Here is a 13,045-nt window from a genome sequence, read left to right on the forward strand (position 1 = left end):
GTCTTGGAGTGTCCCACCCCTCCTGAGACCGGGCCAGGGCCCCAGGAGGCCTGATCGGCAGGGTGAGAGCTGGGAGGTGAGGGTGGGTAGCAAGCCGGGAGGTGGTGCCCGTGCCCTCTGCCCTTCCTTCAGTTTCCTTCTCGTTACTCTCCTCCCTTTGCCTCTGCGCCCTCAGGATAGTAAGGGAAGGGTGGAGGGCGAGGTTAGCAGGGAGAGCGCCCCCTTTCTTCCATTTGTCTCACTGGGCTTTGGGGCTTGTTAGGGAACCCAAGTGGGTGGGGAGGAAGGGCCACGTGTTCCAGGCGCCCGACTGTGGCCCTCGTTGGCCAGAGGGATGGGAATGAGGGAGGGCGGTGACCCCGTGGGATCCTCCTTTCTTGTTATAGAGAGGGGACAGGCCCTGAGGTTTTACCTTCCACCTGGAGGGCTGAAGGAGGAGCTGAGGGCCTGATCCCAGCGGAGGGGCTCTGAAGGAGGTGGGGGTGGGGTCACGTGGCATGGTCTTCCCCCGCTGTCTCCTGCAGCGAGCCTTCTCCATGGACGACCGCATTGCCTGGACGCATGTCACGATTCCTGAGTCCCTGAAGCAGGGCAAGGTGCTGGATGAGTGGTACAGCCTGAGCGGGCGGCAGGGGGACGACAAGGAGGGCATGATCAACCTGGTCCTGTCCTACACGGTGAGGGGCCAGGACGGTGGGGCAGGGCCTGGGGACGGTGGGGGCCTGGGGATGGTGGGGGCCTGGGGACGGTGGGGCGGGCAGACGCGGTGAGTGCCTCACCAGCCCCGGGTGGCTCGTGGCCACTTCCTCTTCTAGTTCACTGGAACAGCTTACCCCTGAGGAGCTCAGCGGGGACAGAAAGGCAAGCCTGTGGGTTTCCGGGGATGGTCACGAGAAGAGCCGCCCTGCTCTTCACGGTGGCCCCCCTTATACGTAAACGTGTTTACGTTTTTATGTCAACACAAAGTTGGTATTACACTTAACTACATAGTTAAAACCTTAGGAGTCTCATAAAACCTTACGGGCATTGATCCTGAATTTTATCCTTGCATTGACTCTTGAGCCACGTTCTTTGATCACGTCTGTTCGCCGTGGCTGTCAATCTTACAGCGTCTTCTAGTGCAAGTCACTCACCCCCTTCTCTCCCAGCAGAGTCATGGGGGGTGTCAGTGCAGGCGTCTGAAGAGCTTGATGGGGCTCCGTGGCTGGCCGGACGCTCCTCCATCTCAGGTCCCGTCATGGGCTCCAGGCCCCGTGCTGTCCCTCCCAGGATGGCTTTGGCGAGACTGGAAGTGGTGGGGTTTTGACGTGTGGTGTGTTCTTCTGTGACCGCGGGATCGACTTTGGTGTGTTTCAGTCCCTGCCGGCTGCCATGATGATGCCGCCTCAGCCCGTGGTCCTGATGCCCACTGTGTACCAGCAGGGCGTCGGCTATGTGCCTCTCACAGGTATGTGCCCCTCCCCTCCCTGAGAGGTGCTCCTGGGAGGGCCTTAGAGCAGGGAGGATGCGCAAAGATCCTTCCCAAACGGGTCTGGTGTTATATTTGAATTTTTTATGCATGTGTGGGAAATGGAACGTGTTTTCCCCTAACTGTTGACACGAATAAGGTGAATTGAAATTACGGAGCTGTAGAAATGTAATTTCTAAACGTATGTGAGTTATTGTGACAAAAGATCACATTCCTGTGGGGTGAAATGAACTATGTGCTCTAATGTTATTATTCTTATCATGTTTATTTACCTTCGTAAATTATTTACCTTTAGAAATTAGCAATTGGTGACAACACAGCAAAATCACGTTGGATTGTAGCTTTTACACCTTTGAATTTTCAAATCTTGATGTTAGTCTGTTGGTGAGCTTCCATTTCTGGCTGTGGCAGTAACTGGACTCTGCTAGCCTCCTGCCATGAACAGCCGTAAGACTGGGCAAAAGGGACGAGGCGGCAGCTGTTTTCGGGCAGCGGCCACAGACAGTGCGAGACCGTGGCTCCCGGGAGAAGGGAAATGGGGCGAGCCCCACGGTCACCCCGCCTCTGCCTGAGACAGCATCTCTGTCGTGATGCAGGAAGCCGGGGTCCAAGCAGGGTGCCTAGGAGGCCAAGGCCGGAGTCCAGGCGGCAGAAGTGGTGGGCATCTGTGGAGCAGGGCCTTGGAGAGATGTGCGCGTGGGGCCCGGCTGTTCATGCTCAGGGTGCTGCGTCAGGGTGGGGGTGGCGGGGGGTGCTCTGGGGTTTCCGCCCCACCAGAGCAGAGAGGCCAGGTGCAGTCACACCTGGCGCAGCATCGGGGTTGGGGCCTTGCCGTAGAGCAGGCCTGCTGTGGACCCACCCTGACCCTAAGCCAACCTCAGCCCAGTCCCGGGCTGGGTGCGGGGAGCTTGAAGGCAGCAACCTAAGTTAGATGGTTCATCGCAGGTTCAGGGTGTTCTGCCTGTGGCGCTCGTCTGAGGAAGATAATGGAGTCCAGTTTGTACAGGGCGCCGTCCAGGAAGGAAACAGGAAAGTGACCACGGCCAGGACAAAGCTGATCGATAGTGACCCAGGCGACCCAGAAACCATAAAGGAGCCATAACAGGTTCAGAGTTAAAGGAGAATTTGTTAGGAAGTGAGAAGAAAGGGAATCTCAGCAGAGAATGGGGGAGTCAGAGAAGAACCAGGTGGGAGTCTGACCTGGAGAGCATGTTGTGGTGACCCTAGCCCTGCTGGAGCCACTACCCCATGACACAGGCCTGCCAGAGTCATGGCCACGAGGTACAGCGGGCGCCTCCGTCGCCTCTGAGGGGTTCTGGTTCATGCTTAGGTCAGCCTGAGAACCACCGTCCTGGGATCTCCTCTCAGAGTCTTCATGAGATTTATCGTTTAATTTTCCTGAGTTGGAGGCTGAGGAGGAACAGGCGGTCTGTAGGGGCCACCAAAGGTGTTAGTATCCTAGGATGGCGGTAACACAGTCCCATAGACCAGGTGGCTTAAAACAAAAGGATTTATGCTCTCAGTTCTGGAGGCCAAAGTCCTCAGTCAAGGTGTGGGCAGGGCCGAGCTCCCTCTGGAGGCTCTGGGGGAGGGTCCTTCCTGCTCATCCAGCGTCTGGGGGTCTAGACATCCTCCGCCTCCGTCGTCAGGTGTCTGTGCCTGTGTCCCAATTTCCTATTTTATAAGGACATTCGCCTTACAAGGACACTCATCTTCACTTGGTCATCTGCAAAGACCCCAGGTTCCTGGTAGGACTTCACACATCTTTGTAGGGGACGTAGTTCAGCCCACACAGTTACCAACACCAGAACGTATTCGTATGAACGTATGGGAAGTCGGCTTTCAAAGAAAGAAATACAATTTATTGCTTGTCTTTTTCTGGTTCCTATCCTTAGTTCTCCTTGTAAATGCCTTTCAAGTTTGCCCTAAGATGTTTAATTTAGGAAAGATTAGATTTCTTTATAAATGGAGACTTTGAACTTTTGATATACATTTGTAAATTTTGAAACAATCACATACTTACAGAAAAGTTACAAAGGAGAGGAAAGAATTTTTGCCTGAACCTTTTGAGACCCGATGCCCATCCCTGCCCCACCCCAACTGTAGTTGCATTTCCTATGCACGAGGACGTCCTCCTGTTGCCCAGTACAGCCTTCACAGGCGGGCTCGGCGCTGAGCCCAGTGCGTCTGGGGCCTTCCGCTGTCCCTCACTGTCTCTCAGAGCAGGAGCACCTCCCTCGGCCTGCAGCTCCAGCTTTGGTCACCTCCACGTGTTTAAAGAGCACAGGTTGGTGATCCTGCGGGGTCGGCCTGATGTTTCCTCCTGGGACTGGGCATGTGTCCTTGGCAGGGTGTGGCCAGGGCGGGCTGGGTCTTCTCTAGTCCCTTCACTTCGGTACTGGCGGTGCTGCTGTTCGCTACACCATCGCAGGGTCTGCCCGCCTGCTTGCTGGGCAGCCTCCCTTCTTTGTAAGTATTAACTCTGAAGTGTTTTGTGCAGGAGGCGCTTAAGACCGTGTAAATGTCCTGTTTCTCATCAGATCTCGAGTCGATTATGATTTTTCCTTATGTGGTTGTAACTTGTTACTAGCAGTGTTTATTTTGTCACTCGTGTCACCCCGGACATGGTTGGAGGGAGCCCGTCATGCTGGGCTGTCTGTCCTCTGCACGTCCCCGTTGTCCTCTGAGCCTGCCTTACTCTCTGGCGCTCCAGGACGCTCCAGGCTTATCGTGGGCATTCCCTGCCCCGGCCGGGAATCAGCCGTGTCTCCAAGGAGCCCTGCTTGTAGGTTTTTTAATCCTAATTTTAAAAGAAATATCTAAATGTGACGCATCTGGAAAAAACGTGTAACTTTATGAAGCCCTTTCTCTTTAATGGGAACTGCAGAATGGAAAGAGTGAAATGGGTGAAAATGGGCCTGCTGCTAAATCGTCAGAGCGTTCTCCGTGTATGAGGACCAGTCTGTCTGTGGACCCTGCTCCCGGAGGACCGGCTGGACCCTGGGGTGTGGTCGCTGTGGGTGCTGCCTCCTCCCCATCCCCCCACAGGCAGCCCGGGCACAGTGTAGGTGGTCCAGGCCGAGGAGCTTGTGCGCTACAGGGCGGGGGTCCCGTGGGAGATCCAGTGCCCGTGTCCAGTGAGGAGAGCTGGCAGTCAGTTAAGGGGGAGAGCCTGTCAGAAGTTCTCTCTGCCTTGCTGCAGGGTTTTCTGAGCTAGAGCGATGCCTGAGAGCCCTGGGGGTCGCAGAGCCAGTTGGTAGAGGAAAGGGGTCCTCAGGAGAGAGTGACGGTGAGATGGAGGGCCAGCACCTGAGCCACGTGCTGCCCTCGGTCTCGTGCCCTGTGTGACTTCTGGAGTGCTTTGCCTTGCTGTTGTACTGCCTGGTTCCATGCATCATGCAGAAGGTTGATTGGAAGGTTTGGTTTTCATGTCACAGCCTGGCCTGGGATGGGAAACGTTCCCGGGTGCACGCCTGGCTCTCGGGTTGCACGTGCTCGCTGACTTCAGAGGGACCCAGCCTGGTGTGCAGCCTCCACCGTGGCCTCGAGTCAGCGTGGTTCCCGCCTGTTCCCTCCTGCCTCCACGTCTCTGCAGGCTGTGGATGAGCCGTTGTCCCCACCCGAATCCTGGCCGTCTGTAGTGCTATCTGCCTGCACAGACGTGACTGCTGGATGCCATTCCCCAGGGGGGCCAGGGAGGGGCCCTGGGCCTTGAGCTGGGCCCAAGAGGTGTGCTCTGCGCGGGCAGTGGTGGGCAGTGCGCTTTTGCTGGCTGAGTCTGGAAATCCATGCACTCTGGGAAGACGGTCTGTTTCTGGCACTTGGTTGCTTTGCTGCTTTCGCCTGTTCCTTTTTCTCTTTGGGCTCAAACCCTCCACCCCGAGGAGCACGTCTGTGTTGCAGGGTCCTGTGGTTTCTGTAGAGCTGCCAGAGGTGTCGATGCTGATGCTTTTTGACAGAGTGCGAAAGCAAAGCTGACCTGTGTCTACCTGCGCCCTCTATCCTGCTGGAGCGTTTGGCCTGGCAGCTCTGAGATGCTTCTCTCAGAGTCTAGAGAGAGGTGGCCTGGCGGCTCCCGAGGCATAAACTGCCAGCGTTAGAACCGCGCTTGAATTCAAGGTGAAGTCCAGCCAGGTGCCGGCCCAACCACCTTCTCCCTCATAAGTGGGATTCACAACAAACGCACAAAGTTTGAAGCTGAATGCTGTACACTATTTAAAATACGTAAATGGTTTGACTTAAAGTGAGAATTGGGTTTTTAGTAATTTCCCAAGCTGTTGCTTAGAATTCTCTCCCTCCTTGTGAGATGAGTTTATTAATCGAGCAGACTCGAGAGGTTTGAAATGTAACACCACAGTCACTTAGGTTGTCTTCTTTTTGGCGTGCGCCATCGTGTGAGAGATTTTCACGAGCCCACAGCTGTCTCTGAGCTGCAAGGTTGCCTGCACATGTCCCTCAGGCTCCACTTTGCTCTCTGTCTCAACAAGAAGCATCTCTGAGGCCGTGGCTCTTGTGTCACGTGCAGCTTGGCTGTCGCTGCATCTGTGCGACCGACTAGCCTTCTTGGGCCATAAAGTCATGTCTGATCTTCCACGTGTCACGTTACGTGGGACTGCGTGCTCTCGCTTGTGCCTGCATGGTCTGAGTGTGGTCGAGTTGAAGAATTGACTCTTCTGAAACAGAAAGTTGTTTCCATTTTCCAGTGACGTTGTTGGATTGAGTTGAGAACTTGATTTTGCTGACATGTTACACAGACCTGCAGTGTGGACATTGTGGCTGAGGTCCCGCTGCTCAAGGGAGGCTGCTTCTGTTCCCTTGGTTAAGCGTTTCCTTGGTGTGAGTGCCTGCATTCCAGGAGCTCAGACAGGACATGAAGGGGGACCCTGTCCTCACGGGGGTCTGTAGCGTGGGCCTTGGGGCTCGCTGCACCTCTCCGCCTGCCAGGCCCCAGGGCACTTGCCTTGGGTTCCACTGAGGCCCAGAGCTTTGTCCTTCCCTTCCCTGTAGAGTCCCTGGCCAGGCCCCAACCCAACACGTCCGCTTTCGTGGCTCACAGGAGGATTTGATGAACACGTCTGTAACTCAGTGATGTTGGCAGGTCAGGAAGGCCGCTTTGTCCTGGAGAACGCTCGGGCACACAGACTTGGAGTTGTCTGGAGGAGGGGGAGCTGCTTTCTCCCGGGAGCCATCCCTGAGACGTGCTGGCCGGGCTTTGAAGGCCGTGGCGGTCCTCTGTTCCCTTTGACCGGGGCTTGCTCTTGAGAACGGGGGGATCATTTTCTCTTAGTGATGGCAGGCCGGATTTCCTAAAGCCTGACAGGCCATCACGCTGCCTTCCTCGCTGTAGATGGTCGGGGCACCCACCGCTCCTCTTCCCTGTCCCCTGCAGGCTGGTAAACACCGGAAAGAGCAGGTCCGCCTGTGAGGACGCCAGCAAAGGTGGTGGGAGCTGCAGGCGCACGTTCCCTCTTGGGAAAGCCGTGGGAGGAGCAGCGGGTGGGCGAGGCGTACGTCCCTGCGCTGTGTGACCTCTGGCGCTCCGTGACCTCTGCCGCACGCTGTCTGTCTTGTGCGTGGCAGCGGCCCTCTCTCCAAGTGCACCGGCTCTGCCGACTGCAGGGCCTGGCTGTCTGTCCACCATGAGGCCGTGAGGGGTCACTCCAGACCGGGCACTTGCCTCAGAGATGGCACAGGCAGTCACCTGACCCTTCGTCCTCCATCTGAGAAGGAAGAAAGGGTCACTTTGCACCTGCAGTGTCGTGAAAATGGCGAGGGTGTTGTGTGGTTTCCCTTCCTCGTGATTGAACGGAGGTGGGAAGCACCACCTTGGGCCCGAGGCTGGGCTTGGACCCCCTTCCTCCTGCTCACGGTCCGACTTGGGTGACCTGTTCTCACCAGGCTCGATTGTCTCACCTGTGAGGTGGGGTGATGGCCCACCCTTGACCTGTGGCCTGAGGTGATGACCTGCCCTGGACCTGTGACCTGAGGTGACGACCTGCCCTTCACTTGTGACCAAGGTGAAGACTGGCCTCTTAGGACGGCCAGGACTAAAGTCTGGTGGGTCAGGAGTGGAGGCAAGTGCTTGGCAAGGCCTGGCCCAGAGGGATTTGGGAAGAGGTGGTTTGGGGCCTCTGCGAGCGGACTTGAGCAGTGAGTACTGGTGCTCCCGTCTCCTCTGTCTAGGAGACGGCCCGTGTGTGGCCAATGCAGCCTCCGTCGTGCACCTTATTTCAACACTCGGCAGTTTTCCCTGCCAATTTTGGTGTTAAAGACAGTGTTTGGCTGCCTTTAGGATCTTGTGAATTTAGAAAAAGGATAGAAGTCATATCCTAAAATTATTTCTTAGTCTATCGCTCCCATGGGCTTAGTTGGGAGGATTGTTTGTGCTTTCGAAGTTAAAGTAGTAGTGGTTTTAGATCCCTTTGTGCTTTTTGGAGAGGGCTTTAACCAGGAATCATGTACTGTGTTAGCTGCTCAGTCTCGTTAACACTTTCCCCTTTTAGGTCCATCTGTGTTCTCTCAGGGAACAGTGTCGGGAGGAGTAAGGGCTTTGACTTGGGGTCAGGCTGCACCAGGCGCATGGGGATTGGTGAATTCCCAGAGGTCGGATGCTGCCAGGCTCTTCCTCATAGACTCCAAGTGCTCAGCTTCTCTGAGTTTGTCATCCCACATCTAACAGAGGAAGTAAGGGGACTCACCTAGTGTGAGGAGGGGACGTCAGGGGCCCTACATGGGATCAGCGGGGCTGAACATCTGGGAGACCGCACAGAAGAGACCTGCGCCTCCTGTCCACTTGTCCGTACGCACTGCCCTGCCGCTTCAGGGTCTCCTGAGCATTTTCCTGGGTTGTGTGTTGTGTGCGTTCTACATGTGAGCGTGCAGCCTCCCCGGGCGTTCAGTGCCTGCCGTGTCAGTGTATGATTACGACATATGTGCCGAGTCAGTGTATGATTACGACATATGTGCCAAACTGGGAAAGCACATATTCTAGAATGTGTCCTGAAGGCATGGACTTGAGAACCTCAGATGTTTGGGTAAAGATTTTGTCTGCTGTTTTGTTCTCAAAGAGAATTGTTTTGTGGCCTTTGATCAGTGAAAATCGATGCTAATGGCATAAATCCATGAGTTCTTAAGGGATCAAAGTGTGTGAGCCCCTCGTCTTTACCGCCCCCAACTGTGAAGCAGGCTTGGTGAGATGTAGAGGTGAGCCCTGCGTTTGGTTGTGGGAGGTGAGTGAACAAATGAAGTAGGGGTTGCAGACAGAGGGACTGCACACCCTTCATTTCTCCCCTGGGTGTCTGGCTGGGTTTGGTTTTGTTTTTCTATTGAGGTGTGATTGACATAACGTTATATCAGTTGCAGGTGTACGGCAGTGATTCGATGTTTATATGCACTGTGAGATGATTGCCACAAGGAGTCTAGTCACCATCCGTCACCATACAGAGTTACAGTGTTTTTTTCTCTTGTGGGTTGGTTTTTGAGGTCATGTTTCTTGGGTGTCCTTGCGGTTCAGTGGTTGTGAGACCTGAGGGGACCCCATCGATCAGGGAGGCCAGGAGAAGGCCTCCTGCTCTTCCTTGAGCCAGCACCCGCCTCGCCCGTTGGTAACATTCTGTCTTCCCTGAACTCCGTCTTCTGCTTGCAGGAATGCCCGCTGTCTGCAGCCCCGGCATGGTGCCCGTGGCCTTGCCCCCAGCAGCCGTGAGCGCCCAGCCCCGCTGTAACGAGCAGGACCTGAAAGCCATCCAGGACGTGTTCCCCAACGTGGACCGGGAGGTGATCCGCTCCGTGCTGGAAGCCCAGAGAGGGAACAAGGACGCAGCCATCAACTCTCTGCTCCAGATGGGCGAAGAGTCCTAGATCGCGCCCCTCGCTGCCCCGTCCTTCTGCCCTTTCCACTTGCCAACCCAGGGGTTCCCCAGGGAGCACGATCCCAACGAGCAAGACCCTGTGTAGCCCCTTCCCTCGGACGTCCGTGTCGCCCTGGTCCACACCCTATGTGAGGTGCATGTGGGTTTTCGTTTCCCGCGACCATCGGTTGGGGTGCGGGTGGCTTTCCTTCTTGCTGTGTGTTGGGAGAAGAGCAGACACGGGCCGTGTCTGTGTATACACTCTCATCTTCCCCCTGCTTGGGGACGTACGTCCTCAAGTGCCTTGCGCTTCCTCTCGCCGTTCCCGAATGCCTCGTGGGAGCCGCCTGCCTCTGCCAGGGCCTTAGGAAGCCGGGAGCCTCCTTCTGGTTTGATTAATAGCATGCAGTTATTTGACTTCGTTGGGATAGACCTATTAATTTAAGGCACATAGAATCCATTAACAGCTGATTTGGGGTTATTTTTAGAACTTCCAAACTGAAGCTCATCCTTCCCTGACTGCTCTTTGTGGACTGGGCTGCTGCTCACCGGCGTCCTGGGCGGGCCACACCCTGAGCGGGCGTCCCTACCCCCCAGGGGATCCCCTTCCCTTTCCTGCTGTTTGACGCCAATTTTGTGGTATGTAATTCCGAGGGGTTGCTTCTCCTCTCTTGCAACAGAACCTAAAATTGGGGGTAAAAAGTAGTAGATACACTCCTTTGTATCTGTGTATTAAAGGGTATTTAGGAGCTGTTGGCTTACTGCTGGCATTGACTTCAGTGGGCGTTGTGCCCCAGTCCTGTGACTGCAGGTGGTGACAGAGACGGCAGCCTGGTGAATGTCGGTGTTGGAACGTCTTCCTGAGAGGCTGGCGGTGTGCGAGCATGTATGGATCTCGCACCGGCCCCAGCCACGGACAGAGCCTGGGGACAGGTTGGCTGGTGAAAATCCAATTTGAGAAATCTCTCAGAAGTGATGCACTTTCAATATTGTGCTTGCATTGAGAGCGTGCATGCGTGGGTGCACGTCTGGGGTCCCAGTGTGCCGTAAGTCTTGGACACTAGTCCTTCTTCCTAGTCGTTGCCTCAGCTTTCGGATACACGATCTTCCCGTGAGGGTCCCAGCAGGGGACCTCCATGAACGATCTGGCGCGAGGACCTTAGCACTTCCTTCTCAGTCTTTGTCCCTCTTTTCACACAGATGAAGTTGAATATCGGCTGGAATCCCGCTTCCCGTCGCCGCGGGGTGTGTTTTGGGCGACGTGCTGTGGCGGGGTTTGTTGTGTTAGCTGAGGAGGCGTGTGGTGAAGGGCCAGGTGAGGGCTCCTGAGTGGGGCAACATGCTGTTGGTTGGGGGCTTCAGGCCACTTGCTTGAACTCGGCGAGCCCCACTTTCTCGTGCGTCACGAGCTCACGTTCCCGACAGTCTGGCCTGTGCCCGGGGAGCGGATTTCTTCTCTGACGGAGGTGGCGTCGGGCGGTCCTGCAGCTCTGATTGTTTAGCGGGCCCTTGACAGACGTGGTGGAGGACGGGCAGCGCCGCCCCCGTCCCCATTGGCCCGGCGTTTTCTGCCTTACCTTTGCTGAGGCGCCAGGGAGGCTGTGCGTGTGTGACTCCGGGAGCGCCCTTCGCAGGGACGTGCAGGGACGTGGGACTCGGCACGCTCACTTGCAGGGGGCCCTAGTTTGAGGGAGAATGATAGTTTTAAGACAACTCTAAACTTGCCACATCTACTTTCCTTTTTCATGAACACTGTATTTTTTTAATAGATCAAAGAAAGATCACGTTTTGTAAGGCCTTCATTCATTAAATTAGACTCTCCTTTCCTTCATCTTATGCTGCGTTGGTGTTTGCGCGCTCACTGTTGGAGGCAGCCGGTTCCTCTTGGTGGGAAGTTGCGTTCCTCTGAAGCCCCCGCCAGGCCCTGGGGGAGGCTGGTTACCCAGCTGCAGACCGGAGGCCACCGGGGGCTCGGGCCAGACCTGGACGGCTGCTGGTATCTGGGGGCCGAGCCCTCCTCGAAGGTCATTGGCAGAGCCACACGCATCTCCCGTGTGTGCACAGGGGCCGAATGGCTCAGCCTGGGCCGAGGTCGGAGCCCAAAGGAGCTGGTGTGCTGACCTCTCCTCCGACCTCAGTCCCCAGACCCTGTGAGTGAGGAGAGAGGGGTTCTGTGGAGTCGGGTCTGCCCCTCCTCTTCAGCATCTCCTGAGGGTGCCCCCTGCCCCGTGTAAGAACGCCCTCCGGGGTCAGCTCGGCGCTGGGGGCAGAAGTGATGCGCAGAGCTTTGTTTCTGACGATTCTGTTGGGGTCCAGTGTCTAGAGTTTTCTTTGATTGTAAAATATATTTTTACTTTTCAGCCTTCTAATTTAATAAATGATCTATATAAAACAGAGAATTAAAATCCTCCAAGGAAAGTTTACCAGTTTTGTTCCTGAGTATTTTTTAATTTTGGTCATAGTAAACAGGATTGATGAAGCAATCAGAATCAGTTCACCCCCTAATAAACTTGTTATAGGATTGTATAAATAAAGGTGAAATCTAGTGGCTGGATTCAGAACGCTAGCCTGAAATCTGTGTACTGAGCGTGAGTTTATGTTTTCTGATTCAAGTTACCATGGGAAAGGCCCAGGCGCTGGGCTGTGGTGACAGCGAGTGTGGTGGTGGGTGCGCCACAGGGCCCTGGGCATGGGCATCCCCCCCCCCGTCTCTCTCTCGTCACGTCTGTAACGTCTTCTCCAGGCCATTCCCACCTAGGAGTAAGAGTCAAGCATGGCCACAGGGTGTCTCCCATCCTGAGGGCACCGCGAGCCCACCTCTCAGGGCCCGGATGCCAGATGAAACAGTGGGCTCCAGTGAGGGTGCAGGCCAAGCACCCGGGCCTCCGCCACCTCCACACACTCACTGTACATCACATGGCTGCCAGGAGGCGTTTCTTCAACAGAACCTTAGGATAGAGGGCAGCCATGCTCCCACTGAGAACCCACCGCCTGCAGGGAGGCGGGCCGGGGCTCGGCTACTGGCCGCGTGTGCCCCGCCCTGTCCTCAGTCTTGTGTTTCTGCAACATGTTTTCACTCCAGGCAGCCTTTCTGCCAGTCGCTCTGTGTCACATGCCCAAAACAGCAGAAGAGTCGTGCGTGTGCTGGTGCTCGACACGATGCAAAGGAACAAGGAGCGCTTCTCACTCTGCAAGACTCGGGACGAGGCCAGGAGTGCTGGGGAGACAAGTTCTCATTGTGTAGCTGATCCCATGAGGAAGGGGCCTCCGGCTGGGGAGGTGGTGGTCTCACGGGGGGCGTCACCATGGGGCGCGGGGCTCTGTCTGCTCCCCCTGTTTCCCAGAGCTCAGCTCACAGCCGGCGCTCAGGCGGTGCTGGGTGGTGCTGCAGTCCTGGGTGTCGGGCCTTCACTGGCGTCTTAAGGTCTTAACAGCTGGGAGGTGCTGCCTCGGCTGAAGGTTGTGGTGCCAGCTTGGCTCATTGGAAAAGAAGAGAGGGAGACTGAAGCCCGCCCTTCCCCTCACTGCAGCCCGCAGGCCTCAGGGTGAGACCTCTCTCTGGAGGAAGGCGCTGTGGCTCGGCCTCTCAGGACGCAGCACAGACACAAAGCAGCCACGTGTCCTTAACGGGAAACCTCAGCGTCAGAGGAAGCGGCGAGGAAGCGAGGTTCAGCAGAAGCGGCGGGATCCCAGTGGCCGGGGGTTTCCATGGAACAAGTAGTAACTT

The 13,045-nt window shown here is 56.0% G+C and overlaps 1 protein-coding gene across 1 annotated transcript in view; it reads left to right on the top strand.

The window, feature by feature from the left end:
- Window positions 1–11,900, top strand: part of TOLLIP (toll interacting protein) — a 32,648-nt gene extending 20,748 nt beyond the window's left edge. The window contains exons 4-6 of the mRNA XM_058526063.1: window positions 525–677; window positions 1,357–1,447; window positions 9,114–11,900. Of these exons, the coding sequence (XP_058382046.1) occupies window positions 525–677; window positions 1,357–1,447; window positions 9,114–9,328 (459 nt within the window). The 3' untranslated portion in view covers window positions 9,329–11,900. The remainder of the gene's footprint in view (window positions 1–524; window positions 678–1,356; window positions 1,448–9,113) is intronic.
- The last annotated feature ends 1,145 nt before the right edge of the window (window positions 11,901–13,045 follow it).

The sequence above is a fragment of the Diceros bicornis genome, chromosome 31 (assembly GCF_020826845.1).
Source record: "Diceros bicornis minor isolate mBicDic1 chromosome 31, mDicBic1.mat.cur, whole genome shotgun sequence".
In the NCBI taxonomy this organism is placed as follows: Eukaryota; Metazoa; Chordata; class Mammalia; order Perissodactyla; family Rhinocerotidae; genus Diceros; species Diceros bicornis.